Source organism: Tachyglossus aculeatus, chromosome 8 (genome assembly GCF_015852505.1).
Source record: "Tachyglossus aculeatus isolate mTacAcu1 chromosome 8, mTacAcu1.pri, whole genome shotgun sequence".
Lineage (NCBI taxonomy): Eukaryota > Metazoa > Chordata > Mammalia > Monotremata > Tachyglossidae > Tachyglossus > Tachyglossus aculeatus.
The window spans coordinates 2,268,593-2,295,543 of NC_052073.1; the positions used below are offsets into that span (position 1 = coordinate 2,268,593).

The window sequence follows — 26,951 nt, forward strand, 5'->3', positions numbered from 1 at the left end:
AGAAGGCGGCGGGGGCCCTGTGCCCTCCCCAGCTCCGCCACCCAGCCCCGTACCCCAGAGGAACGGTGGTCTGCAGCCCTGACGTCCCGGAAGCCCCTGCCTCCGCCAGCCCGAGGTCTGGCCAGGAGTTCGAAAGGCCCGGGGCCCGGGATGGCCAGTGGTCCAACGCTCCGCCGTTCCAGGCCCCCGCCCACCTCCCAGCCCCTCCCGGCGGGAGCAGGGACACTCTAACCTGCCTCTAACCTCCACCTGTTGCCCGCAAACCTGCTCGGCAAGGTTGGGGTTGCCTCCCCGCCCGCCCCGGGGCCAAACCACCAGGTTCGGTTCGGCCTCAGTTCGGGGGGCCCTGGCCTGGCCCAGGAGGGACCGGACAGGCCTGCGAGGGGCCGGCGAGCCCTGGGCTGCTTTGGTCTCTCCCTCCCTCTGGCCCCAGCTCAGCTCCAGGTGGGTGGGAGCAGAGGAGGAGACTCAGTGGGCTCTCGAAGCCCCTCACGGACACCCGGCCCCCAGCCCTCCCACAGTCCACCCGGAGGCCCAGCCTGTGGTGATAGGCCAGAAGTTACTCTGGCTGCCAATTACCCCATTGCCGGGGGAGTTGGGGGGACGATAGGATTATTATTAATAAGAATAATAATAATGTCGGTATTTGTTAAGCGCTTATTATGCGCCAGGCACTGTTCTAAGTGCTGGGGTAGATACAAGGTCATCGGGTTGTCCCACGCGGGGCTCACAGTCTTCATCCCCAATTTACAGATGAGGTCACCGAGGCCCAGAGAAGTTAAGTGGCTCGCCCAAGGACACACGGCTGACAAGCGGCGGAGCCGGGATTAGGACCCCCGTCCTCTGGCTCCCAAGCCCACGCTCCTTCCGCTAAGCCACGCTGCTTCTCTGCTTCGAGGGGGCCCTGCTGCCCCGGGGCACAGAGCCAACATGCCCCTCCAAGGGCTAATTCCCGACCTGGGAGAAACAGAGTGAATAACGACTTACTACGTGACAGGCACCGTACTAAGCGCCGCCGGGGTGGACACCGTCGTAATCTCACACGGGACTCACAGTCTTAACCCCCATTTTCCCGACCAGATTACTGAGGCCCAGAGAAGATACATCCCCCAGCGGAGACGTGGCGGAGCCGGGTCCTTCTGACCCGCAGGCCGGTGTCCTCCCCGCTAGGCCACGCCGCTTCTCAGGTTCCCCCCGTCACAGCCCCCCGAGGGGGCAGGGGGACCACCAACTTCACCCCAGCCCACCCCATCGCACCGCGGCCCCCCACCGGCCCCACTCACCAGCCCCTCGGGGTCTTCTCCCGTCCTCTGGTAGTGAGCAGCCAGGGCTACGCAGTCCTGCACCTGCTTCTTACATTCAAGACACTTGATCCCGTGCCGGATGAGCCTCAGCGGGTCGGAGAAGAGTGGCATGGCGGGCGGGGAGGGGGCGGGAGCGGGGCCGCCCTGGGGGGAGGCGGGGGCGGGGGGCGGGGGTGGCGGCGGGGGCGGCGGCGGCGGTGGCGGGGGGAACATTTGGTCCGCGGCGATGGGCTTCATGAGCAGCTGGGAGCACTGCATGACGAGCCCCTTGCTCTTGTGGTCGCGGGCGTGCTTGAGCAGGCTGCACTTGTTGAAGAAGAGCAGGGTCTGCGCGCACTGCGCGCACAGCACCTCGATGTGGACGCTGCGCCGGCCGTAGTGCAGGCTCAGGCTCCGCTCCAGCGCGAAGGCGTCGCCGCACTCGGGGCAGCTGAAGCCGCTGGGCGGCAGGCGGATCTGGCTGTCGGGCGGGGGGCTGAGGTTCGGGGCGTAGACGGGCACGGGGTTGGCCCCGTGGAGGACCCTGTTGAGGGCCTCCACGACGACCGGGGCGGCCCTCTTCACCTGGTGGACCAGGGGCACCGACATCTGCGTGGGCTGGGGCTGGCCCCGCCGCTGCCCCGACGACTTGGCGGCCACGGAGGCGGCAGCCACGCTGTGCGGAACGAGGTTCAGGTTAGCCAGGTGCACGGCTTTGGGCAGGAAGCTGGCGGGGGCGGACGCCGGCGCCGCCGGGCCCGGCTGCGGCCTCGCGCCCGGCGAGGGGGCCGGGGCCGCCCCGTCCCCGCCCGGGCTCCCGGCCTCCCCGCCCGGGGTGGGAGGAGACCGGCCGGCGGCCCTGCTCGGGCCCGGCGCCCGGCCGCGGGCGACCCCCGCGGGCGACTTGCCGGCGTCGTCCAGGTCGGGCAGGATGCGGGTGACCGTCCTCTTGATCTCCCCCGACGACGTCTTGATGGTCTTGATCCTGACCTTGGGGATGGCGGGCGGGGAACCCCGGGCGCTGCTGTCGCTGCACACGCTGCGCGGGCTGTCCGGGGGCGCCCGGCCAGCCCTCCGCCCGGCCTCCGAGGGGCTCTGGGGCGACTTGGGGGTCCCTGGGCTGCCGCCCTTGGGGTCCTCCTGGGCGGGCTCCGGGGCCACCCCTGGCCCGTCGTCCTTGGCGAGGCCGGCGGCCGCCTTCTTGGCCTGAAGCGCCACCAGGGCCGCCACGCACGACGACAGCTTGGAGTGGGCCGGCTTGAGACGCTGGCGAGGGGGCACGGACGAGCAGGGGCCGGGCTCGGGCCCGGGGCCCGAGGGGTCCCCGACGTGGTTGCCGGGGAAGGCCAGGGCCTCGCCCCGGCCGGGCCCCGGCTCCGGCTCGGCCGCCCCGTCCGGCTGCGGCTCCTGCTTGGGCTCCTTTTTGCAGTAGTGGTCGAACATGCTGAGCTCGGGCAGCTTGCCCAGGGCCTCCAGGACCGCCGTCCCGGGAGGGGCCGAGCCGGGCGGGGCGGGGAAGAAGGGGCTCTCGGCCGGCCTCTGCTTCTCCCCCGCGCCGGGCTCCCGGAGGGCCTCCTCGGGCTCGGGGCTGGAGATGGGGCTGAACTGGCTGAAGGTGGGCAGCGGCTCCGCCTTGGGCGGCTCGGCCTTGCCGCCGGGGAAGCCCCGGGCGCTGTCGCCGTTCACGAAGGGCGAGTCAAACTTGCCGAAGTGGGGGCCCGGGCCGGGGGGCTCCGGGCCCAGGTCGGGCCCCCGGAAGCCGTTGTGCAGGAGGACGGGGTGGGGCTCCTTCTCGGCCTCGAACGACTCCTGGCGGCTCGTGTTCTTCACGATGACGCTCACGGCGGGGACGTCCGGGGCCGGGCCGGCGGGGGCCAGGGGCAGGCCCTCGTCCAGGCCCATCCCGGCCGGCTTCAGGGGGCTCTCGCTCTCCTCGCTGGGCGGCTGGAGGGCCTCCTTGGCGTCCAGGCTGGTCGGGTCGGGGATGTCAAAGGCTGCCAGGAGGTCGTCGAAATCCGGGGTCTTCATGTCCCCCATGACTGGGCGCCGGGCGAAAGCTGCAACACCACGGAGGGGGGGCTGCTCGGGACCCTTCCGACGGGGTCCCCAAGAGACCTTCCCTGATTAGGCCCCCCTTTCCTCTTCCCCCACCCGCTTCTGCGTCGCCCTGACTTACTCCCTTTATTCAACCCCCTTCCAGCCCTTCGGAACTTTTATTTTGTTAGTATGTTTGGTTTCGTTCTCTGTCTCCCCCTTTTAGACTGTGAGCCCACCGTTGGGTAGGGACCGTCTCTATGTGCTGCCAAATTGGACTTCCCAAGCGCTTAGTCCCGTGCTCTGCACACAGTAAGCGCTCAATAAATACGATTGATGATGATGATGATGAAGTACGAATCTGTAATTTATTTCCATTCATATCTGTCCCCTCTTCTAGTCTGTAAGCTCACTGTGGGTACGGAATTGAGTCTGTAGTACAGTGCTCTGCACACAGTAAGCACTCAATAGATACAACTGAACGGTTGAATGACCAACCCTGCGGCGGGCACTGCCCCTCACCCGGCCAGTGCTGGTGGCCCCCGGACTACTTTGTTTATATGTTTGTACATATTTATTACTCTATTTTTATTTATTTTACTTGTACATATCTATTCTATTTATTTTATTTTGTTAGTATGTTTGGTTTTGTTCTCTGTCTCCCCCTTTTAGACTGTGAGCCCGCTGTTGGGTAGGGACTGTCTCTATATGTTGCCAACTTGTACTTCCCAAGCGCTTAGTACAGTGCTCAGCACACAGTAAGCGCTCAATAAATACGATTGATTGATTTTGGGGAGCGGGCCTCTAGCCCCCGCACGACCTTCCGAGTAGTCCGCACGCCCCGGATGTAATAGTAATAATAATAATGGCATTTATTAAACGCTTACTATGTGCAAAGCACTGTTCATTCATTCATTCGTATTTACCGAGCGCTTACTGTGTGCAGAGCACTGTACTAAGCGCTTGGGAAGTACAAGTTGGCAACATATAGAGACGGTCCCTACCTGGGGAGGTTACAAGGTGATCAGGTTGTCCCACGGGGGGTTCACAGTCTCAATCCCCATTTTCCAGATGAGGTAACTGAGGTACAGAGAAGTGAAGTGTCTTGCCCAAAGTCACACAGCTGACAATCGGCAGAGCCGGGATTTGAATCCATGACCTCTGATTCCAAAGCCCGGGCTCTTTCCACTGGGCCACGCTGCTTAATCCCTCAGAGCCCCCAAGATTAGGATGGGGCAGGGGAGGGCGAGGGCTGGGTCCACTTTACACTACTCGAGAGGGTACTAAAGTTCGGCCTGCGTACTCAACTCGCATACATTACCTAGACAAAGTAAGTGGTAACTTGTGGTTTTTAGGGTACAAGGTGCAGTAAGTTGTCTTGTTTCTTACTCAACCACAAATTTTTCACAGCACACTTTCTTACCCCTTCTGTGCCAGAAGAGGTAAGAACTACCGGGTGGGTGCGGCCGACCCCCTGAGTAGCCCGCACGCCCCGATGTAATAATAATAATAATAATAATGGCATTTATTATGCACAAAGCACCGTTCTAAGCGCTGGGGAGGTTACAAGGTGATCAGGTTGTCCCTCGGGGCGGGGCTCACAGTCTTAATCCCCATTTGACAGATGAGGTAACTGAGGCACAGAGAAGTGAAGTGACTTGCCCGGGCCTCGAACCCATGACCTGTGACTCCAAATCCCGGGCTCTTTCCACTGAGCCACACTGCTTCTCCAAGACGCTGCTTCACGCGGCAGCATCTGGCCCATCCCACCGCTTCCTCCCACCCCTGAGCTTCCGCCAGGCCAAGGCTCCGCGACTCAGCCCTCCCTCTAACTTTCACTTAATCACTGGAGATTACCGCCGTCGCAAACTCATTTATTCTCAGCGATTACACTGCTAATGAACCGTTTCACCACACCAACGAGATAATAATAATAATAATGATGGCATTTGTTAAGCGCTTACTATGTGCAAGGCACTGTTCTAAGCGCTGGGGGGGATACAAGGTGATCGGGTTGTCCCACGTGGGGCTCACGGTCTTCATCCCCATTTTACAGATGAGGAAACTGAGGCCCCGAGAAGTTAAGTGACTTGCCCAAGGTCACACAGCAGACAGGCGGTGGAGCTGGGATTCGAACCCATGACCTCTGACTCCAAAGCCCGGGCTCTTTCCACTGAGCCACGCTGCTTCGCTGCCAAGATGCCAAGGAATAATAATAATAATAATAATAATAATAATAATTGGCATTTGTTAAGCGCTTACTATGTGCAAAGCACTGTTCGAAGCGCTGGGGAGGATACAGGGTGATCAGGTTGTCCCACGTGGGGCTCACAGTCTTCATCCCCATTTTACAGATGAGGTAACTGAGGCTCAGAGAAGTTAAGTGACTTGCCCAAGATCACACAGCAGACATGTGGCGGAGGCAGGATTCGAACCCATGACCTCTGACTCCAAAGCCCGGGCCTTTTCCACTGAGCCACGCTGCTTCTCTAAGGAACTCTATGGAAGGTACTGAACGATTTGCTATTTAATTGCCGGGAGTTGCTATCAATTATTCGACAAATCACCCACTGGGTGGGCACACGGCCCCCCGCCCGACGGGTATCGCAGGAAGCCCGTCCTGGGCAGGCCCTAGAGAGCGAGCTAATTTTACATCCTCACTGGCTTGGGCTGTGAGCCCACTGTTGGATAGGGACCGTCTGTATATGTTGCCAACTTGTACTTCCCAAGCGCTTAGTACAGTGCTCTGCACACAGTAAGCGCTCAATAAATACGATTGATGATGATGGGCTCTTTCCCTAAGCGGGATTCACAGCTCCCACCCAAACCCGCCCCAGACTTCCCGCATGCCAGGAAGAAAACCACGTTATCTGGGGGTGGAAGGACCCAAAGATTAGCTCTTCACCCCCCCGGGGCAGCCCACACCATCTCTCCCCACCCATTACTTGTACTTCCCAAGCGCTTAGTACAGTGCTCTGCACACAGTAAGCACTCAATAAATACAATTGAACGAATGAATGAATTACAGAATCCGAGAGGGCGATGGTGGAGAAGACAGTAACCTCCAGACTATGAGCCCACTGTTGGGTAGGGACTGTCTCTATATGTTGCCAACTTGTCCTTCCCAAGCGCTTAGTACAGTGCTCTGCACACAGTAAGCGCTCAATAAATACGATTGATGATGATGATGATGATGGGCTCGTTCCCTAAGCGGGATTCACAGCTCCCACCCAAACCCGCCCCAGACTTCCCGCATGCCACGAAGAAAACCATGTTATCTGGGGGTGGGAGGACCCGAAGATTAGCTCTTCACCCCCCCGGGGCAGCCCACACCATCTCTCCCCACCCATTACTTGTACTTCCCAAGCGCTTAGTACAGTGCTCTGCACACAGTAAGCGCTCAATAAATACGATTGAACGAATGAATGAATTACAGAATCCGAGAGGGCAAGGGTGGAGAAGACAGTAACCTCCAGACTATGAGCCCACTGTTGGGTAGGGACTGTCTCTATATGTTGCCAACTTGTACTTCCCAAGCACTTAGTACAGTGCTCTGCACACAGTAAGCGCTCAATAAATACGATGGATGATGATGATGATGATGGGCTCTTTCCCTAAGCGGGATTCACAGCTCCCACCCAAACCCGTCCCAGACTTCCCGCATGCCACGAAGAAAACCATGTTATCTGGGGGTGGGAGGACCCGAAGATTAGCTCTTCACCCCCCCGAGGCAGCCCACACCATCTCTCCCCACCCATTACTTGTACTTCCCAAGCGCTTAGTACAGTGCTCTGCACACAGTAAGCGCTCAATAAATACGATTGAACGAATGAATGAATTACAGAATCCGAGAGGGCAAGGGTGGAGAAGACAGTAACCTCCAGACTACGAGCCCACTGTTGGGTAGGGACCGTCTCTATATGTTGCCAACTTGTCCTTCCCAAGCGCTTAGTACAGTGCTCTGCACACAGTAAATGCTCAATAAATACAATTGATTGATTGATTGATTGATTGAGCTCCTTGTGGGCAGGGAACGTGTCTACCAATTCCGTCGTATTATATCGTAGGGACCGTCTCTCTCTTGCCAACTTGGACTTCCCAAGCGCTTAGTCCAGTGCTCTGCACACAGTAAGCGCTCAATAAATACGGTTGAATGAATGAATGAATGTTCTCCCCGGTGCTTAGCAGAGTGCTCTGCGCACAGTAAGCGCTCAACAAATACCGGCAGAGGGGCGTTTGAGCAGCTTGTGTCTGTCACCCTCCTGAGCCAGGATGACAATTTTTTGTCTCAAAGCACAGCAGTTTGTTGTGGGCGGGGAATGTGTCTGCTACATTGTTATAGTGTAGTAATAATAATAACAATGGCGTTTATTCTTTCATTCGTTTAATCATATTTATTGAGCGCTTACCGTGTGCAGAGCACGGTACTAAGCGCTTGGGAAGTACAAGTTGGCAACATGACCTATGAAGAGGGGGGATGAGGGGGAGAGGAAGGAAGGGGCTGAGTGTGAGAAGGCCTCCTGGAGGAGGTGAGCTCTCAGTAAGGCCTTGAAGGGAGGAAGAGAGCGAGCTTGGCGGAGGGGCAGAGTTGGGCCCAGATCCACGGTCGCTGGGGGTGGAAGGATGGGGGGAGCGCGGATCGCACCTTACCTTAGTGAAGTTCCCGGAGCTGAACGGGGGCGGTGGGCATTGCCGAGCGAGGGGGGCTGAACATGGAGCGAAAGCTTCTCTGCGGGCACATAGTCTGGTTTAGGAACACCACCTACGGAGACAGAGAGGAAACCACACGACCCTTAGGTGGAGGGGGCGTGGAGACGGACGGCGGCCAACTCCGCCCGGACCCCAACTGCCCGGCTGCCCAGAATTCCCAACCCACAGACGGACAGGTTTGTAGTTCATTCATTCATATATATTCATTCATTCATTCATTCATATTTATTGAGCGCTTACTGTGTGCAGAGTGCTGGACTAAGCGCTTGGGAAGTACAAGCTGGCAACATATTCATTCATTCATTCAATCGTGTTTATTGAGTGCTTACTGTGTGCAGAGCACTGGACTAAGCGCTTGCGAAGTACAAGTTGGCAACATATTCATTCATTTATTCAATCGTATTTACTGGGCGCTTACTGTGTGCAGAGCGCTGTACTAAGCGCTTGGGAAGTACAAGTAGGCAACAGAGACGGTCCCGACGTTGAGCGCTTACTGTGTGCAGAGCACTGTAATAATAATAATAATAATGGCATTTATTAAGTGCTTACTATGTGCAAAGCACTGTTCTAAGCGCAGGGGAGGTTACAAGGTGATCAGGCTGTCCCACGGGGGCTCACAGTCTTAATCCCCATTTTACAGATGAGGTAACTGAGGCTCAGAGAAGTTAAGTGACTTGCCCAAGGGCACACAGCAGACTTCTGGTGGAGCTGGGATTCGAACCCATGACCTCTGACTCCAAAGCAGGTGCTCTTTCCGCTGAGCCGTGCTGCTTAACTAAGTACCACTGTACTAGTTGGAAGGGCAGGCCGGTACTCTGACTTCCCACCGCCGCTTACTCATTCATTCATTCAATCGTATTTATTGAGCGCTTACTGTGTGCAGAGCACCGGACTAAGCGCTTGGGAAGTCCAAGTTGGCCAAATATAGAGACGGTCCCTACCCAACAGCGGGCTCACAGTCTTCATCCCCATTTTACAGATGAGGTGACTGAGGCCCCTCGTCCCCCTCTCCATCTTACCTCCTTCCCTTCAGCACCTGTATAGATGTATATATGTTTGTACATATTTATTACTCTATTTATTTATTTATTTTACTTGTACATATCTATTCCATTTATTTTATTTTGTTAGTATGTTTGGTTTTGTTCTCTGTCTCCCCCTTCTAGACTGTGAGCCCGCTGTTGGGTAGGGACCGTCTCTATATGTTGCCAACTTGGACTTCCCAAGCGCTTAGTACAGTGCTCTGCACACAGTAAGCGCTCAATAAATACGATGGATGATGATATATGTTTGTACATATTTATTACTCTACTTATTTATTCATTTTACTTGTACATACCTATTCTATTTATTTTATTTTGTTAGTATGTTTGGTTTTGTTGTCTGCCTCCCCCTTCTAGACTGTGAGCCCGCTGTTGGGTAGGGACCGTCTCTATATGTTGCCAACTTGGACTTCCCAAGCGCTTAGTACAGTGCTCTGCACACAGTAAGCGCTCAATAAATACGATGGATGATGATATATGTTTGTACATATTTATTACTCTATTTATTTATTTATTTTACTTGTACATATCTATTCTATTTATTTTATTTTGTTAGTATGTTTGGTTTTGTTATCTATCTCCCCCTTCTAGACTGTGAGCCCACTGTTGGGTAGGGACCGTCTCTATATGTTGCCGACTTGGACTTCCCAAGCGCTTAGTCCAGTGCTCTGCACACAGTAAGCGCTCAATAAATACGATTGATTGATTGATTAAGGGACTTGCCCAAAGTCACACAGCTGACAATTGGCGGAGCTGGGATTCGAACCCAATCATTATTATTGGGTTCATCATTATTACTGCAGTGTTCTGCGCACAGTAAGAACTCGGTAACTACGACTGAGTCAGAGCTCAGAGCATAGCTCTCTCCATCCACTTAATAATAATAATAATAATAATGGTATTTATTAAGCATTTACTATATGCCAAGCACTCTTCTAAGCACTGAGGGGGAAGCAGCATGGCTCAGTGGAAAGAGCGAGGGCTTGGGAGTCAGAGATCATGGGTTCGAATCCCGGCTCCGCCACTTGCCAGCTGTGTGACCTTGGGCAAGCCACTTAATTCTCTGTGCCTCAGTTACCTCATCTGTAAAATGGGGATTAAGACTGTGAGCCCCAAGTGGGACAACCTGATCACCTTGTAGCCCCCGCCCCCAGTGCTTAGAACAGTGCTTTGCATATAGTAAGCACTTAACAAATACCACTATTATTATTATTATTATTATTATTATTATTAAGGTAGTCAGGTTGAACACAGTCCACACGGGGCTCACAGTCTCGATCTCCATTTTACAGGTGAGGTAACTGAGGCACAGAGAATAATAATAATAATGGCATTTATTAAGCGCTTACTATGTACAAAGCACTGTTCTAAGCGCTGGGGAGGTTACAAGGTGATCAGGTTGTCCCACGGGAGGCTCACAGTCTTCATCCCCATTTTAGAGATGAGGTAACTGAGGCATGGAGAATAATAATAATAATAATGGCATTTATTAAGCGCTTACTATGTACAAAGCACTGTTCTAAGTGCTGGGGAGGTTCCAAGGTGATCAGGTTGTCCCATGGGGGGCTCACAGTCTTCACCCCCATTTTACAGATGAGGTAACTGAGGCACAGAGAATAATAATAACAATGGCATTTATTAAGCGCTATGTACAAAGCACTGTTCTAAGCGCTGGGGAGGTTCCAAGGTGATCAGGTTGTCCCACGGGGGGCTCACAGTCTTCAGCCCCATTTTCCAGATGAGGGAACTGAGGCCCAGAGAAGTGAAGTGACTTGCCCAAAGTCACACAGCTGGCAAGTGGGGGGGGCCGGGATTGGAACCCATGACCTCGGACTCCAAAGCCCGGGCTCTTTCCACTGAGCCACGCTGCTTCGCATTTCGCCTGTCTTGCCACGGGACCCACTGAGGGGAGCGGGGCAGGAGGGCAAAAGAGGGACCAAAGGGAGCAGGGAGAAGCGAGCAGACGTGACCTCTTCCTAGCTCTCCTAGCTCTCTTCCTCCCTTCAAGGCCCTGCTGAGAGCTCACCTCCTCCAGGAGGCCTTCCCAGACTGAGCCCCTTCCTTCCTCTCCCCCTCGTTCCCCTCTCCATCCCCCCCATCTTACCTCCTTCCCTTCCCCACAGCACCTGTATAGATGGATATATGGTTGTACATATTTATTACTCTATTTATTTATTTTACTTGTACATATCTATCCTATTTATTCTATTTTGTTGGTATGTTTGGTTTTGTTCTCTGTCTCCCCCTTTTAGACTGTGAGCCCACTGTTGGGTAGGGACTGTCTCTATGTGTTGCCAATTTGTACTTCCCAAGCGCTTAGTCCAGTGCTCTGCACATAGTAAGCGCTCAATAAATACGATTGATGATGATGATGATGATGACCAAGCGCAGAGGAAGCGAGGGAGGGGAGGTATGAGAGGCAGAGGAGCCCAGGGGGCTGGGGGAGTGGGCCAAAAGGGAGCTTCAAAGGCCCGTCACGGACCAACGCGCCTCCTCGGGTACCTGAGGCCCGGCTCAATCAATCAATCAATCGTATTTATTGAGCGCTTACTGTGTGCAGAGCACTGGACTAAGCGCTTGGGAAGGACAAGCTGGCTCTACCAATCAGGTGCTGAATCGCCGGGCTCAGCTGACCAGGGGGACAGGCTGGGTGGGGTGGAGGGATGTGCCCGAGGCCTCTCGGCCAGCTGATCTGGGGTGGTAACTTGGGGTACTAGCAGGTTCCTAAGCAATCCATCAATCAATCGTATTTATTGAGCGCTTACTGTGTGCACAGCACTGGACTAAGCACTTGGGAAGTCCAAGTTGGCAACATGTGGAGACGGTCCCTCCCCAACAGTGGGCTCACCCCTCCTCCCCCTGTCCATCCCCCCGCCTTACCTCCTTCCCTTCCCCACAGCACCTGTATATATGTTTGTACGTATTTATTACTCTATTTATTTTACTTGTACATATTTATTCTATTTATTTTATTCTGTAAATATGGTTTGTTTCGTTCTCCGTCTCCCCCTTCTAGGCTGTGAGCCCACTGTTGGGTAGGGATGGTCTCTTTTTGTTGCTGAATTATCCTCCTCCAGGAGGCCTTCCCAGACTGAGCCCCCTCCTTCCTCTCCCCCGCCTTACCTCCTTCCCTTCCCCACAGCACCCGTATATATGTATATATCTTTATTCGGATTTATTACTCTATTTATTTTACTTGTACATATTTCCTCTATTTATTTTACTCTGTTAATATGTTTTGTTTTGTTGTCCGTCTCCCCCGTCTAGACTGTGAGCCCACTGTTGGGTAGGAACCATCTCTATATGTTGCCAATTTGTACTTCCCAAGCGCTTAGTACAGTGCTCTGCACATAGTAAGCACTCAATAAATACGATTGAATGAATGGTCCCGAGGAAGGCCCTGAAATTACTCTATTTTACCTGTACATATTTACTATTCTATTTATTTTCTTTTGTGAATATGTGTTGTTGTCCGTCTCCCCCTTCTAGACCGTGAGCCCGCTGTTGGGTAGGGACCGTCTCTACATGTTGCCAACTTGGACTTCCCAAAGCGCTTAGTCCAGTGCTCTGCACACAGTGAGCGCTCAATAAATACCATTGGATGAATGAATGAATGAATGACTGGTGGTGTTCCTCAGCCACAATGGGGAGTGTGGTCACGGGGTGGGGCGTGAGAAGACACTGTGGGTGTTAGACGCAATGTGACAGTGTGATAGGGGCCCATCTTGGGCCCAGCTAGATGTCCGGCTCCCCAGCCCCTTCGCTGCAGAGACCGAGCCGGGAACCCATTATTGGGTAGGGACCGTCTCTATATGTTGCCAACTTGTACTTCCCAAGCGCTTAGTACAGTGCTCTGCACACAGTAAGCGCTCAATAAATACGATTGATGATGAACCCCAGTCTTCGGACGCAGACCCCTTGGATGACTCCCATCCCGGCCTCGGGGCCTCGATAATAATAATAACAACGATGATGGTATTTGTTAAGCGCTTAATATCTGCAAAGCACTGCTCTAGCAATAATAATAATAATAATAATGATGGCATTTGTTAAGCGCTTACTATGTGCAAAGCACTGTTCTAAGCGCTGGGGAGGATACAGGGTGATCAGGTTGTCCCACGTGGGGCTCACAGTCTTCATCCCCATTTTACAGATGAGGTAACAGAGGCCCAAAGAATAATAATAATACTAATGATGGCATTTGTTAAGCGCTTACTCTGCGCAAAGCACTGTTCTAAGCACTGGAGAGGATACAGGGTGATCAGGTTGTCCCATGTGAGGCTCACAGTCTTCATCCCCATTTTACAGATGAGGTAACAGAGGCCCAGAGAATAATAATAATGGTAATGATGGCATTTGTTAAGCGCTTACTATGTGCAAAGCACTGTTCTAAGCGCTGGGGAGGATAGAATGTGATCAGGTTGTCCCACGGGGGGCTCACAGTCTTTATCCCCATTTTACAGATGAGGTAGCAGAGGCCCAGAGAATAATAGTAATAATACTAATGATGGCATTATCATGATGATGATACTAATGATGATAATCATACTAATGATTAGTAAGTGCTTACTATGTGCAAAGCACTGTTCTAAGCACTGGGGAGGATACAGGGTGATCAGGTTGTCCCACGTGGGGCTCACAGTCTTCATCCCCATTTTACAGACGAGGTAACAGAGGCCCAGAGAATAATAATAATACTAATGATGGTATTTGTTAAGCGCTTACTATGTGCCAAGCACGGTTCTAAGCGCTGGGGAGGTTACAGGGTGATCAGGTTGGCCCACGGGGGGCTCACAGTCTTCATCCCCATTTTACAGATGAGGGAACTGAGGCCCCGAGAAGTTGAGTGACTTGCCCAAAGTCACACAGCTGACAAACGGTGGAGCCGGGATTTGAACCCATGACCTCTGACTCCCAAACCCGTGTTCTTTCCACTGAGCCACGCTGCTTCTCAATATCTTCTGGATATGGGGGTCAGGCGGCCGCTCGCCGCCCAAAATCCCAACCGACAGAACCTCAGCCACCCCAGGAGGAATGCTCCGGTCCACAGCGAACCCACAAGTCCAGGCCAGAGAGGTGCCTGAGGGTCAATCAATCAATCAATCGTATTTATTGAGCGCTTACTGTGTGCAGAGCACTGTACTAAGCGCTTGGGAAGTACAGGTTGGCAACAGATAGAGACGGTCCCTACCCAACAGTGGGCTCACAGTCTAGAAGGTCTCGCGATGACACCCGCAGCGACGGTGAGGGAGCAGCGTGGCTTAATGGACCGAGCTTGGAAGTCAAAGGACCTGGGTTCTAATCCTGCCTCCGCTACTTGACTGCTGTGTGATTTTGGACCCGTCATTTCATTTCTCTGGCCTTCGGTTACCTCATCTGTAAAATGGGGATTAAAGCCGTGAGCCCCACTTGGGACACGGACTGCGTCCAACCGGATTAGCTTGTATGTACCCCGGCGCTTAATACAGTGCCTGGCACATATTAAGCACTTAATGGCTCAGTGGGAAGAGCCCAGGCTTTGGAGTCAGAGATCGTGGGCTCAAACCCCGGCTCCGCCAACTGTCAGCTGTGTGACCTTGGGCAAGTCACTTCACTTCTCTGTGCCTCAGTTACCTCATCTGGAAAATGGGAATTAAGACTGTGAGCCCCCCATGGGACAAGCAGATCGCCTTGTAATAATAATAATAATAATGGCATTTGTTAAGCACTTACTATGTGCCAAGCACTGTTCTAGGTGCTGGGGTAATCAGGTTGTCCCAAGCAGGGCTCACAGTCTTAATCCCCATTTTCCAGATGAGGTAACTGAGGCCCAGAGAAGTGAAGTGGCTTGCCCAAAGTCACACAGCTGACAATTGGCAGAGCCGGGATTTGAACCCACAACCTCTGACTCCAAAGCCCGTGCTCTTTCCAATGAGCCACGCTGCTTCTCTTGTAACCTCCCCAGCGCTTAGAACAGTGCTTTGCACATAGTAAGCGCTTAACAAATGCCATCATTATTATCATTAACGGATGCCATTAAAGTGAAACAGCTTCCCGGTTGCTTGGGCGGCCAATCTAGGCAGATTCAGGTAATAATAGAGAAGCAGCGTGGCTCAGTGGAAAGAGCCCGGGCTTTGGAGTCAGAGGTCCTGGGTTCAAATTCCAGCTCCCCCACTTGTCGGCTGAGTGACTTTGGGCAAGTCACTTCACTTCTCTGGGCCTCAGTTACCTCATCTGTAAAATGGGGATGAAGACTGTGAGCCCCCCGTGGGACAAACTGACCACCTTGCGACCTCCCCAGCGCTTAGAACGGTGCTCTGCACATAGTAAGCGCTTAATAAATATTATTATTATTATTAAATATTAGTATTTATAATAATAATTATGTATTATTTATAATAATTTTATAATAATTATTATATTTATGATAATAGTGGCATTATTATAATAGTAGCATTATTATAATAATAGCATTAACATAGTACGTGCTTAATAAATGTCATCATTATTATTACTACATATTATTATTTATAATAATAATAATTATTGTATATTATTTAAAATAATTTTATAATAATTATTATTTTTATTATAATAATAATGGCATTTATTAAGCGCTTACTATGTGCAGAGCACCGTTCTAAGCACTGGGTACCCTGGGCCTGGCAGAATGGCCGAGGTCTGGCTCCTATCAATCAACCAGTCCATCATTACTCCTTAGTTTGCGTACACAGGGTTTGGAACGATGATGATGATGATGATGATGGCATTTGTTAAGCGCTTACTATGTGCAAAGCACTGTTCTAAGCGCTGGGGGAGGTTACAAGGTGATCAAGTTGTCCCACAGGGGGCTCACAGTTTTAATCCCCATTTCACAGATGAGGGAACTGAGGCCCAGAGAAGTGAAGTGGCTGGCCCAAAGTCACCCAGCTGACTGTTGGCAGAGCCGGGATTCGAACCCACGATCTCTGACTCCAAAGCCCGGGCTCTTTCCACTGAGCCACGAATGGGCCACACAGGCGCCAAGTTGCCTCTTAGACGACACCCCTGGGTGACTCGTGTGGTGGGACCGTCCAGTTTGTCGTTCCCGTGCTGGGTTCCCCCTGGCCTCCTGGTTTCCCGGGACTATCAGAGCTTCGGCTCAAACGGCCGATCCCGCCCCGGGGGGCAGCGCGCCAGGCTGATCTTCAAGCGCTTAGTACAGTGCTCTGCACACAGTAAGCGCTCAATAAATACGATTGATGATGATGATGATCTTTCCCGGGCGACAGAATTCCCAGTTTTCCGCAGGGCCGCGGCATCGGTCCGTCCTTGTCCTTAAAGCCTTCCCCCTGCCCCCCGGCCTCCGGTTTTCCCGTTTCGCCTCTCCGCTCCGCAGCTGTCCGGACCTCCTGCCGCCACCCACCCTTCTCACATATCCCACCCGGCGTAGCTGCGGTGAGGTGAGCATAGGTTCCAGGCCGGGGGACTGTCCTGGATCCCCGATTTTGTGGACCTTTGGATCAATCGATCAATCAATCGTATTTATTGAGCGCTTACTGTGTGCACAGCACCGTACTAAGCGCTTGGGAAGTCCAAGTTGGCAACATATAGAGACAGTCCCTACCCAACAGCGGGCTCACAGTCTAAAATGGGGAGACAGAGAGCAAAACCAAACATACTAACAAAATAAAATAGAATAGATATGTACAGGATAAATAGAGTAATAAATATGTACAAAAATATATACATATATACAGGTGTTGGATGTTGAGTAGGGCCCATAAGTGACGTTGATGGGACTGCTCAAGTGCCAAGCATTGAACTAAGCACTGGGGTCCCACTGTTGGGTAGGGACCGTCTCTATATGTTGTCAACTTGGACTTCCCAAGCGCTTAGTACAGTGCTCTGCACACAGTAAGCGCTCAATAAATACGGTTGATTGATTGATTGATTGGAGTAGACACAAGATATCCAGGTTGGACACAATCCCCGGCCTACATGCGGCTCCCGATCGGAGGAGGAGGGAGGACAGGTCCTGAATCCCCAATTCACAGATGGGGAAGTTGGGGTACCAATCAATCAATCAATCGTATTTATTGAGCGCTTACTGTGTGCAGAGCACTGTACTAAGCGCTTGGTACCAGGAAGTCACTTGTCCAAGGTCACACAGCAAGCCCCCGGCAGAGCCGGAAACGGAACCCAGGTCGTCAGACTCCGAGGTCCAGGCTCTTTTGTTTATTCATATTAACGTCTATTTCTTGACTCTGGACTTGTAAGCTTGTCATGGGCAGGGAATGTGTCCACAAATTCTGTTGTACTCACCCAAGCGCTCAGCACAGTGCTCTGCGCATAGTAATCCCTCAATAAATACGACCGACTGACGACTGATAGGCCACGCCGCTTTCTACGAAAGCGTGGGAAGCAGCGTGGCTCAGCGGATAGAGCCCGGGCTTTGGAGTCAGAGGCCATGGGTTCAAATCCCACCTCTGCCAATCGTCAGCTGGGTGACTTTGGGCAAGTCACTTCACTTCTCTGGGCCTCAGTTACCTCATCTGGAAAATGGGGATTAAGACTGTGAGCCCCCCGTGGGACAACCTGATTACCTTGCATCCCCCCAGCGCTTAGAACAATCAATCAATCGTATTTATTGAGCGCTTACTATGTGCAGAGCACTGTACTAAGCGCTTGGGAAGTCCAAGTTAGCAACATATAGAGACAGTCCCTACCCAACAGTGGGCTCACAGTCTAAAAGTCAGAGAAGCAGCGTGGCTCAGTGGAAAGAGCACGGGCTTTGGAGTCAAGAGGTTGTGGGGTCAAATCCCGGCTCCGCCACTTGTCAGCTGGGTGACTTTGGGCGAGTCACTTAACTTCTCTGGGCCTCAGTTCCCTCACCTGTAAAATGGGGATGAAGACAGTGAGCCCCCCGTGGGACTCCTTGTCTTCCCTCCCAAACCTTGTCCTCTCCCTGACTTTCCCATCTCTGTTGACGGCACTACCACCCTTCCCGTCTCACAAGCCCGCAACCTTGGTGTCATCCTCGACTCCGCTCTCCCGTTCACCCCTCAAATCCAAGCCGTCACCAAAACCTGCCGGTCTCAGCTCCGCAACATCGCCAAGATCCGCCCTTTCCTCTCCATCCAAACCGCTCCCCTGCTCATTCAAGCTCTCATCCTATCCCGTCTGGACTACTGCACCAGCCTTCTCTCTGATCTCCCATCCTCGTGTCTCTCTCCACTTCAATCCATACTTCATGCTGCTGCCCGGATTATCTTTGTCCAGAAACGCTCTGGGCATGTTACTCCCCTCCTCAAAAATCTCCAGTGGCTACCAATCAATCTGCGCATCAGGCAGAAACTCCTCACCCTGGGCTTCCAGGCTGTCCATCGCCTCGCCTCCTCCTACCTCACCTCCCTTCTGTCCTTCTCCAGCCCAGCCCGCACCCTCCGCTCCTCTGCCGCTACTCTCCTCACGGTACCTCGTCCTCACCTGTCCCGCCATCGGCCCACGTCCTCCCCCGGGCCTGGAATGCCCCCAATCCCTCTGCCCATCCGCCAAGCTAGCTCTCTTCCTCCCTTCAAGGCCCTGCTGAGAGCTCACCTCCTCCAGGAGGCCTTCCCAGACTGAGCCCCTTCCTTCCTCTCCCCCTCATCCCCCTCTCCATCCTCCCCATCTTACCTCCTTCCCTTCCCCACAGCACCTGTATATATGGATATATGTTTGTACATATTTATTACTCTATTTATTTATTTATTTATTTATTTTATTTGTACGTATCTATTCTATTTATTTTATTTTGTCAGTAGGTTTGGTTTTGTTCTCTGTCTCCCCCTTTTAGACGGTAAGCCCACTGTTGGGTGGGGACTGTCTCTATATGTTGCCAATTTGTACTTCCCAAGCGCTTAGTACAGTGCTCTGCACATAGTAAGCGCTCAATAAATACGATTGATGATGATGATGATGATGATTTATTTTATTTTGTCAGTATGTTTGGTTTTGTTCTGTCTCCCCCTTTTAGACTGTGAGCCCACTGTTGGGTGGGGACTGTCTCTATATGTTGCCAATTTGTACTTCCCAAGCGCTTAGTACAGTGCTCTGCACATAGTAAGCTCTCAATAAATACGATTGATGATGATTGATGATGATTTATTTTATTTTGTCAGTATGTTTGGTTTTGTTCTCTGTCTCCCCCTTTTAGACTGTGAGCCCACTGTTGGGCAGGGACTGTCTCTATATGTTGCCAATTTGTACTTCCCAAGTGCTTAGTACAGTGCTCTGCACATAGTAAGCGCTCAATAAATACGATTGATGATGATGATGATAAAACTTGGAGTCCGAAAATGATAACCAAGGCTTGAACCGCGTCTGTTTCCGAGATGCCGCTTCTGCAAGCTACCTGTAGACCCCGGCCCGCCCTGAGGGGTGTAGGGCGGGTGGCGGGAACAAGGTGGCAAATTTTGGGGTGGCCCAAACAGAGCCAGCCCCCAGGGATGAGCGACTGCGGGAGCCGGCACTGGGGAAGCGGAGGAAGAGGCGGAGGAGCGGAGCAGCGGATCATCTGGAGGCAGAGCGTAGGGCCAGGAGGGCTTAAGAGGCGGATAATTAAGAGTCCTAATTGGGAATAATTGGGCTATTATTCCGGGGCATCACACCACTAAGATTTCTAAGGGCTTGCGGATTTTCTGGGCTTTCGCCAGGCCCCTCGCACTCAGAGTCCACAGCCCGGCTAGGCCCCCGGCAGCCCCCAACCGGCCGAGGGGCTGGGAGGACGGGCGGCAGGGCATCCTGTCCTGGTTGCTCGCCGTTGTGCGGCCTGGCGGGGCAATCAATCAATCAGTCGTACTTATTGAGCGCTTACTGTGTGCAGAGCACTGGACTAAGCGCTTGGGAAGTCCAAGTTGGCAACAGATAGAGACGGTCACTACCCAACAGCGGGCTCACAGTCTAGAAGGGGGAGACAGAGAACGAAACTAAACATACTAACATAATACAGTATGATAAACATAAAAATAAATGCCATCATTATTATACTAACAGTCTTTTAGACTGTGAGCCCATTTTAGACTGTGAGCCCACTGTTGGGTAGGGACTGTCTCTCTATGTTGCCAATTTGTACTTCCCAAGCGCTTAGTACAGTGCTCTGCACACAGTAAGCGCTCAAAAAATACGACTGATGATGATACTAACAAAATAAAATAAATAGAACAGATATGTACAAGTAAAATAGAGTAATAAATATGTACAAACATATACAGGTGCTGTGAGGAAGGGAAGGAGGTAAGATGAGGGGGATGGAGAGGGGGACGAGGGGGAGAGGAAGGAAGGGACTCAGTGTGGGAAGGCCTCCTGGAGGAGGTGAGCTCTCAGTAGGGACTTGAAGGGAGGAAGAGAGCGAGCTTGGCACACCTCCCCCCCGGCCCCGCCGCCCCATCCCTGCCGTGCCTAGGGTGCTGTCGGCTGGGCAAAGAGCGGGAGGGATCCCAGGCCGCCCGGCTCCGCTGGAAAAGAGAGGATGGGGCCCGCTGGCCAGAGGAAGTGCCCAGAGAGGGAAGCAGGGCGTCCTGAGGGGTGGCCCACGCCTCGCACGGCCAGCCCCGGGGGCTGAGCAGCTCCTGGCAGGGAGGACTTGTCCCTGCCTGTGAATCAGGCAGAAACTCCTCACCCTGGGCTTCCAGGCTGTCCATCCCCTCGCCCCCTCCTACCTCACCTCCCTTCTTTCCTTCTCCAGCCCAGCCCGCACCCTCCGCTCCTCCGCCGCTGATCTCCTCACCGTACCTCGCTCTCGCCTGTCCCGCCATCGACCCCCGGCCCACGTCCTCCCCCGGGCCTGGAATGCCCCCAATCCCTCTGCCCATCCGCCAAGCTAGCTCTCTTCCTCCCTTCAAGGCCCTGCTGAGAGCTCACCTCCTCCAGGAGGCCTTCCCAGACTGAGCCCCTTCCTTCCTCTCCCCCTCGTCCCCCTCTCCATCCCCCACATCTTATCTCCTTCCCTTCCCCACAGCACCTGTATATATGTTTGTACATATTTATTACCCTATTTATTTATTTATTTATTTATTTTACTTGTACATATCTATTCTATTTATCTTATTTTGTTAGTATGTTTGGTTTTGTTCTCTGTCTCCCCCTTTTAGCCTGTGAGCCCACTGTTGGGTAGGGACTGTCTCTATATGTTGCCAATTTGTACTTCCCAAGCGCTTAGTACAGTGCTCTGCACATAGTAAGCGCTCAATAAATACGATTGATGATGATGATGATGAGTGAAGTCTCTCTCTCTCTCGCCCTCACCCATGGCCACGTGCCTCCACAGCTCCCGGGCAGCCTGCTTGCCCCACCCGTGTCACTTATTTTATTTTATTTTATGGTCTTTAAGCGCTTATTACGTATCAAATACTTCTGTCGGTGCTGGGGGTAAATACAAGTCCATCAGGTTGGACCATAGTCCCTTTTCCACATGGGATTCACAGTCTAAATGGGCGGGAGAAGAGGTTTTGAATCCCCGTTTTGCAGGAAACTGAGGCCCAGAGAAATGAAGCGACTAGGCCAAGGTCTCCCAGCGGGCAAGTGGCAGAGCCAGGATTAGAACTCAGCTCCCTCTGACACCCAGGTCTGTGCTCTATTAGTATGTTTGCTTTTGTTCTCTGTCTCCCCCTTTTAGACTGTGAGCCCACTGTTGGGTAGGGACTGTCTCTAGATGTTGCCAACTTGGACTTCCCAAGCGCTTAGTCCAGTGCTCTGCACACAGTAAGCGCTCAATAAATACGATTGATTGATTCTAGGTCATCAGAGAGCCACTCCTGCCCAGGGGCCTCAGGGCAGTAATAACTGCGGCATTTCTTCTAGACTGTGAGCCCACTGTTGGGTAGGGACCGTCTCTATATGTTGCCAACTTGGACTTCCCAAGCGCTCAGTCCAGTGCTCTGCACACAGTAAGCACTCAATAAATACGATTGATTGATTGATTGATTGATTTCTGCTCCTCACCCTGGGCTTCAAGGCTGTCCATCCCCTTGCCCCCTCCTACCTCACCTCCCTTCTCTCTTTCTCCAGCCCAGCCCGCACCCTCCGCTCCTCTGCCACTAATCTCCTCCCCGGGCCTCGTTCTCGCCCGTCCCGCCATCGACCCCCGGCCCACGTCATCCCCCGGCCCAGAATGCCCTCCCTCTGCCCACCCGCCAAACTAGCTCTCTTCCTCCCTTCAAAGCCCTACTGAGAGCTCACCTCCTCCAGGAGGCCTTCCCACACTCAGCCCCCTCCTTCCTCTCCTCTTCCTCCCCCTCTCCCACCTTACCTCCTTCCCCTCCCCACAGCACCTGTATATATGTACATACATTTGTACGGATTTATTACTCTGTTTTACTTGTGCAGATTTATTCTATTTATTTTATTTTGTCAATATGTTTGGTTTTGTTCTCTGTCTCCCCCTTCTAGACTGTGAGCCCACTGTTGGGTAGGGACCGCCTCTAGATGTTGCCAACTCGGACTTCCCAAGCGCTCAGTACAGTGCTCTGCACACAGTAAGCGCTCAATAAATAGGAATGCATGAATGAATGACTGCACTAAGCACTGGTATACATACAAGATAATCGGGTTGGACACAGTCCCTGGCCTACACAGGACTCAAAGTCTACAAGGGAGGGAGAACAGGCATTCCACTTTACATATAATAATAATAAGAAGAAGAAGAATGATGGCTTTTATTAAGCACTTACTATGTGCAAAGCCACTGTTCTAAGCACTGGGCAGGTAACAAGGTGATCAGGTTGTCCCAGGGGGGGCTCACAGTCTTAATCCCCATTTTCCAGATGAGGAAACTGAGACATAGAGAAGTGAAGTCACTTGCCCAAGGTCACCCAGGAGACCTCTTCTGTAACTTCTTTTAATATCTGCCTCCCCAGCTAAATTGTAAGTTCCTTGAGGGCAGGGATCCCATATACCAACTCAACCATTTTCAACGGTGGCTCTACTCACAGTAAGCACCCAATACATAGCGGTTGGAGCACGGGCCTAGGTGTCAGAAGGACCCGGGTTCTAAACCCGTTGCCGCCACTCATCAGCTGTGTGACCTTAAGCAAGTCACTTACCTTCTTTGTGCTAAAAGTACCTACTCTTTTGTCTCGTAATAATAATAACGATGACGGCATTTTATTAAGCGCTTACTATGTGCAAAGCACGTGCTGGGGAGGTTATAAGGTGATCCGGTGGTCCCGTGGGGGGCTCATGGTCTTAATCCCCATTTTACAGATGAGGTAGCTGAGGCCCAGAGAAGTGAAGTGACTTGCCAGATGAGGTAACTGAGGCCTGGAGAATAATAATAATAATAATAATAATAATAATAATAATAATAATGGCATTTATTAAGCACTTACTATGTGCAAGGCACTGGGGTGACTTGCCCAAAGTCACACAGCTGATAACTGGTGGAGCCAGGATTTGAACCCATGACCTCTGACTCCAAAGCCCGGGCTCTTTCCACTGAGCCACGCCATTTCTCTACTACCCCGATTACTATTGCCACTATCTGATTCTCTTTGCTCTATCCCAGGGTCATTCATTCACTGAATCGCTTTGACCGAGCGCTTACTGTGGGCACAGCACCGGACTAAGCGCAGCGTTTAGCACAAGGCCAGTGCGATTTTCATTTCTGCCACGTAACGAGGCGGGAATCGCGTCTCCTACGTCCTCGCCCTGATGGGAACGGGGGAACAGGAAGGTTGTGGATCCCTTTAAGCTGGAGGAGGAGGAGGAGGAGGAACAAAGGAGAAAGAGGAGAGGGGATGGGGAAGAGAGGGAGAGGAAGAGGAGTTGGTGGGAGCAGCTGGAGTGGAGGCGCGTGAGGGCAGGAAACTAGGCATCCAAATTGTCTCCTAGGTCTATTCTCCTTAAGCACTCTGATAGTCACCCTTCCCCCAGCCCTGCAATCAATCAATCAATCGTATTTATTGAGTGCTTACTGTGTGCAGAGAACTGTACTAAACGCTTGGGAAGTCCAAGTTGGCAACATATAGAGACGGTCCCTACCCACCAGTGGGCTCACAGTCTAAAGAGGGGGAGACAGAGAACAAAACCAAACATACCAACAAAATAAAATAAATAGAATAGATATGTACAAGTAAAATAAATAAATAAATAAATAAATAGAGTAATAAATATGTACAAACATATATACATATATACAGGTGCTGTGGGGAAGGGAAGGAGGTACGATGGGGGGGGATGGAGAGGGGGACGAGGGGGAGAGGAAGCATTTATGTAGTAATTTATCTTAAAGTCTGTCTCCCTATCAAGTCTGTAAGCTTCTTGTAGGCTAAAACTACCTACTCTTTTGTCTTGTAATAATAATAATAATGATGATGATGGCATTTTATTAAGCGCTTACTATGTGCAAAGCACCGTTCTAAGCGCTGGGGAGGTTACAAGGTGATCGGGTTGTCCCACGGGGGGCTCACAGTCTTCATCCCCATTTTACAGATAAATAATAATGACATTTATTAAGCGCTTACTATGTGCCAAGGACCGTTCTAAGCGCTGGGGAGTTTACAAGGTGATCAGGTTGTCCCACGCGGGGCTCACAGTCTTCATCCCCATTTTACAGATAAATAATAATGACATTTATTAAGCGCTTACTATGTGCAAAGCCCTGTTCTAAGCACTGGGGAGTTTACAAGGTGATCAGGTTGTCCCACACGGGGCTCACAGTCTTCATCCCCATTTTACAGATAAATAATAATGACATTTATTAAGCGCTTACTATGTGCAAAGGACTGTTGTAAGCGCTGGGGAGTTTACAAGGTGATCAGGTTGTCCCATGCGGGGCTCACAGTCTTAATCCCCATTTTCCAGATGAGGTAACTGAGGCCCAGAGAAGTGAAGTGACTTGCCCAAAGTCACATGGCCGACAAGTGGCGGAGCCGGGATTTGAACCCATGACCTCTGACTCCAAAGCCCGGGCTCTTTCCACTGAGCAATGCTGCTTCCCTAAGGTCACTGAGGCCCAGAGAAGTGACTTGCATAATATTGAAGCAGCATGGCTCAGGGGAAAGAGCCCGGGCTTGGGAGCCAGAGGTCGTGGGTTCTAATCCCGGCTCCGCCACTTGTCGGCTGTGTGACTTTGGGCAAGTCACTTCACTTCTCTGGGCCTCAGTTACCTCATCTGGAAAATGGGGACTAAGGCTGTGAGCCCCACGGGGGACAACCTGATTAGCTTGTATCTCTTCCAGCGCTTAGAACAGCGCCTGGCACATAGTAAGTGCTTAACAAATACCAACATTATTATTACTTGTTAAGCGCTTACCACAACCAACATTATTATTATTTGTTAAGCGCTTACAAATACCAACATTATCATTATTTGTTAAGCGCTTACTATGTGCCAAGCACTGTCCTAAGCGCTGGGGGAGATACAAGCTAATCGGGTTGTCCCCCATGGGGCTCACAGTCTTAATCCCCATTTTCCAGATGAGGTCACTGAGGCACAGAGAAGTGAAGTGACTTGCCCCAAGTCACACAGCTGACAAGTAATGTAATAATGGCATTTGTTAAGCGCTTACTATGTGCAAAGCACTGTTCTAAGCGCTGGGGGGAATACACGGTGATCAGGTTGTCCCACAGGGGGCTCACAGTCTTCATCCCCATTTTACAGATGAGGGAACTGAGGCTCAGAGAAGTTAAGTGACTTGCCCAAGGTCACACAGCAGGCATGTGGCAGAGCTGGGATTCGAACCCATGACCGCTGACTCCTAAGCCCAGGCTCTTTCCATTGAACCACGCTGCTTCTCAGCTTGTACCATCCTAACCGCTCAGTACAGCCATCTGCACACAGGAAATGTTTGATAAGTACTTTGGGCAAGTCACTTCACTTCTCTGCGCCTCAGTTACCTCATCAGTAAAATGGAGATTAAGGCTGTGAGCCCCCGGTGGGACAACCCGATCACCTCGTAACCCCCCCAGCGCTTAGAACAGTGCTTTGAACATAGTAAGCGCTTAATAAATGCCATCATTATTATTATTATCCCCCTCCTCCCCCTCTCCATCCCCCTCGCCTTACCTCCTTCCCTTCCCCACAGCACTTGTATAGATGTATATATGTTTGTACGGATTTATTACTCTATTTTATTTGTACATATTTATCCTATTCATTTTATTTTGTTAATATGTTTTATGTTGCCAACTTGTACTTCCCAAGCGCTTAGTACAGTGCTCTGCACACAGTAAGCGCTCAATAAATACGACTGATTGATTGATTGACTGATTGTTTTGTTCTCTGTCTCCCCCTTCTAGACCGTGAGCCCACTGTTGGGTAGGGACCGTCTCTGTATGTTGCTAACTTGGACTTTCCAAGCGCTTAGTCCAGTGCTCTGCACACAGTAAGCGCTCAACAGATATGATTGAATGAATGATTATTATTATTATTACCCCTGACTGATTGATTGGTTGGTATCATCCATTCGCTGTTGGGTAGGGACCGCCTCTAGGTGTGGCCAACTTGGACTTCCCAAGCGCTTAGTCCAGTGCTCTGCACACAGTAAGCGCTCAATAGATATGACTGACTGAATGAATGACTGTTATTATTACCACTGATTGATTGATTGGTTGGTATCAGCCATTCGCTGTTGGGTAGGGACCGCCTCTAGGTGTGGCCAACTTGGACTTCCCAAGCGCTTAGTCCAGTGCTCTGCACACAGTAAGCGCTCCATAGATACGATTGAATGAATGAATGATTATTATTATTACCACTGATTGATTGATTGGCTGGTATCATCCATTCGCTGTTGGGTACGGACTGTCTCTAGGTGTGGCCAACTTGGACTTCCCAAGCGCTTAGTCCAGTGCTCTGCACACAGTAAGCGCTCCATAGATACGATTGAATGAATGAATGATTATTATTATTACCACTGATTGATTGATTGGCTGGTATCATCCA

General features: G+C 51.8%; 1 protein-coding gene across 2 annotated transcripts in view; it reads right to left on the reverse strand.

Annotated features, from left to right (window-relative positions):
• The window catches only part of ZNF592 (zinc finger protein 592), a 44,957-nt gene that overhangs the window by 10,030 nt on the left and 7,976 nt on the right, over positions 1 to 26,951 (reverse strand). For both annotated transcript variants that reach the window (XM_038750012.1, XM_038750011.1), the window contains 2 exons: positions 7,968 to 8,079; positions 1,284 to 3,340 (listed from right to left, as the gene is read on the reverse strand). In XM_038750012.1, coding sequence (XP_038605940.1) covers positions 1,284 to 3,320 — 2,037 coding nt within the window. In that variant the 5' untranslated portion in view covers positions 3,321 to 3,340; positions 7,968 to 8,079. The remainder of the gene's footprint in view (positions 1 to 1,283; positions 3,341 to 7,967; positions 8,080 to 26,951) is intronic.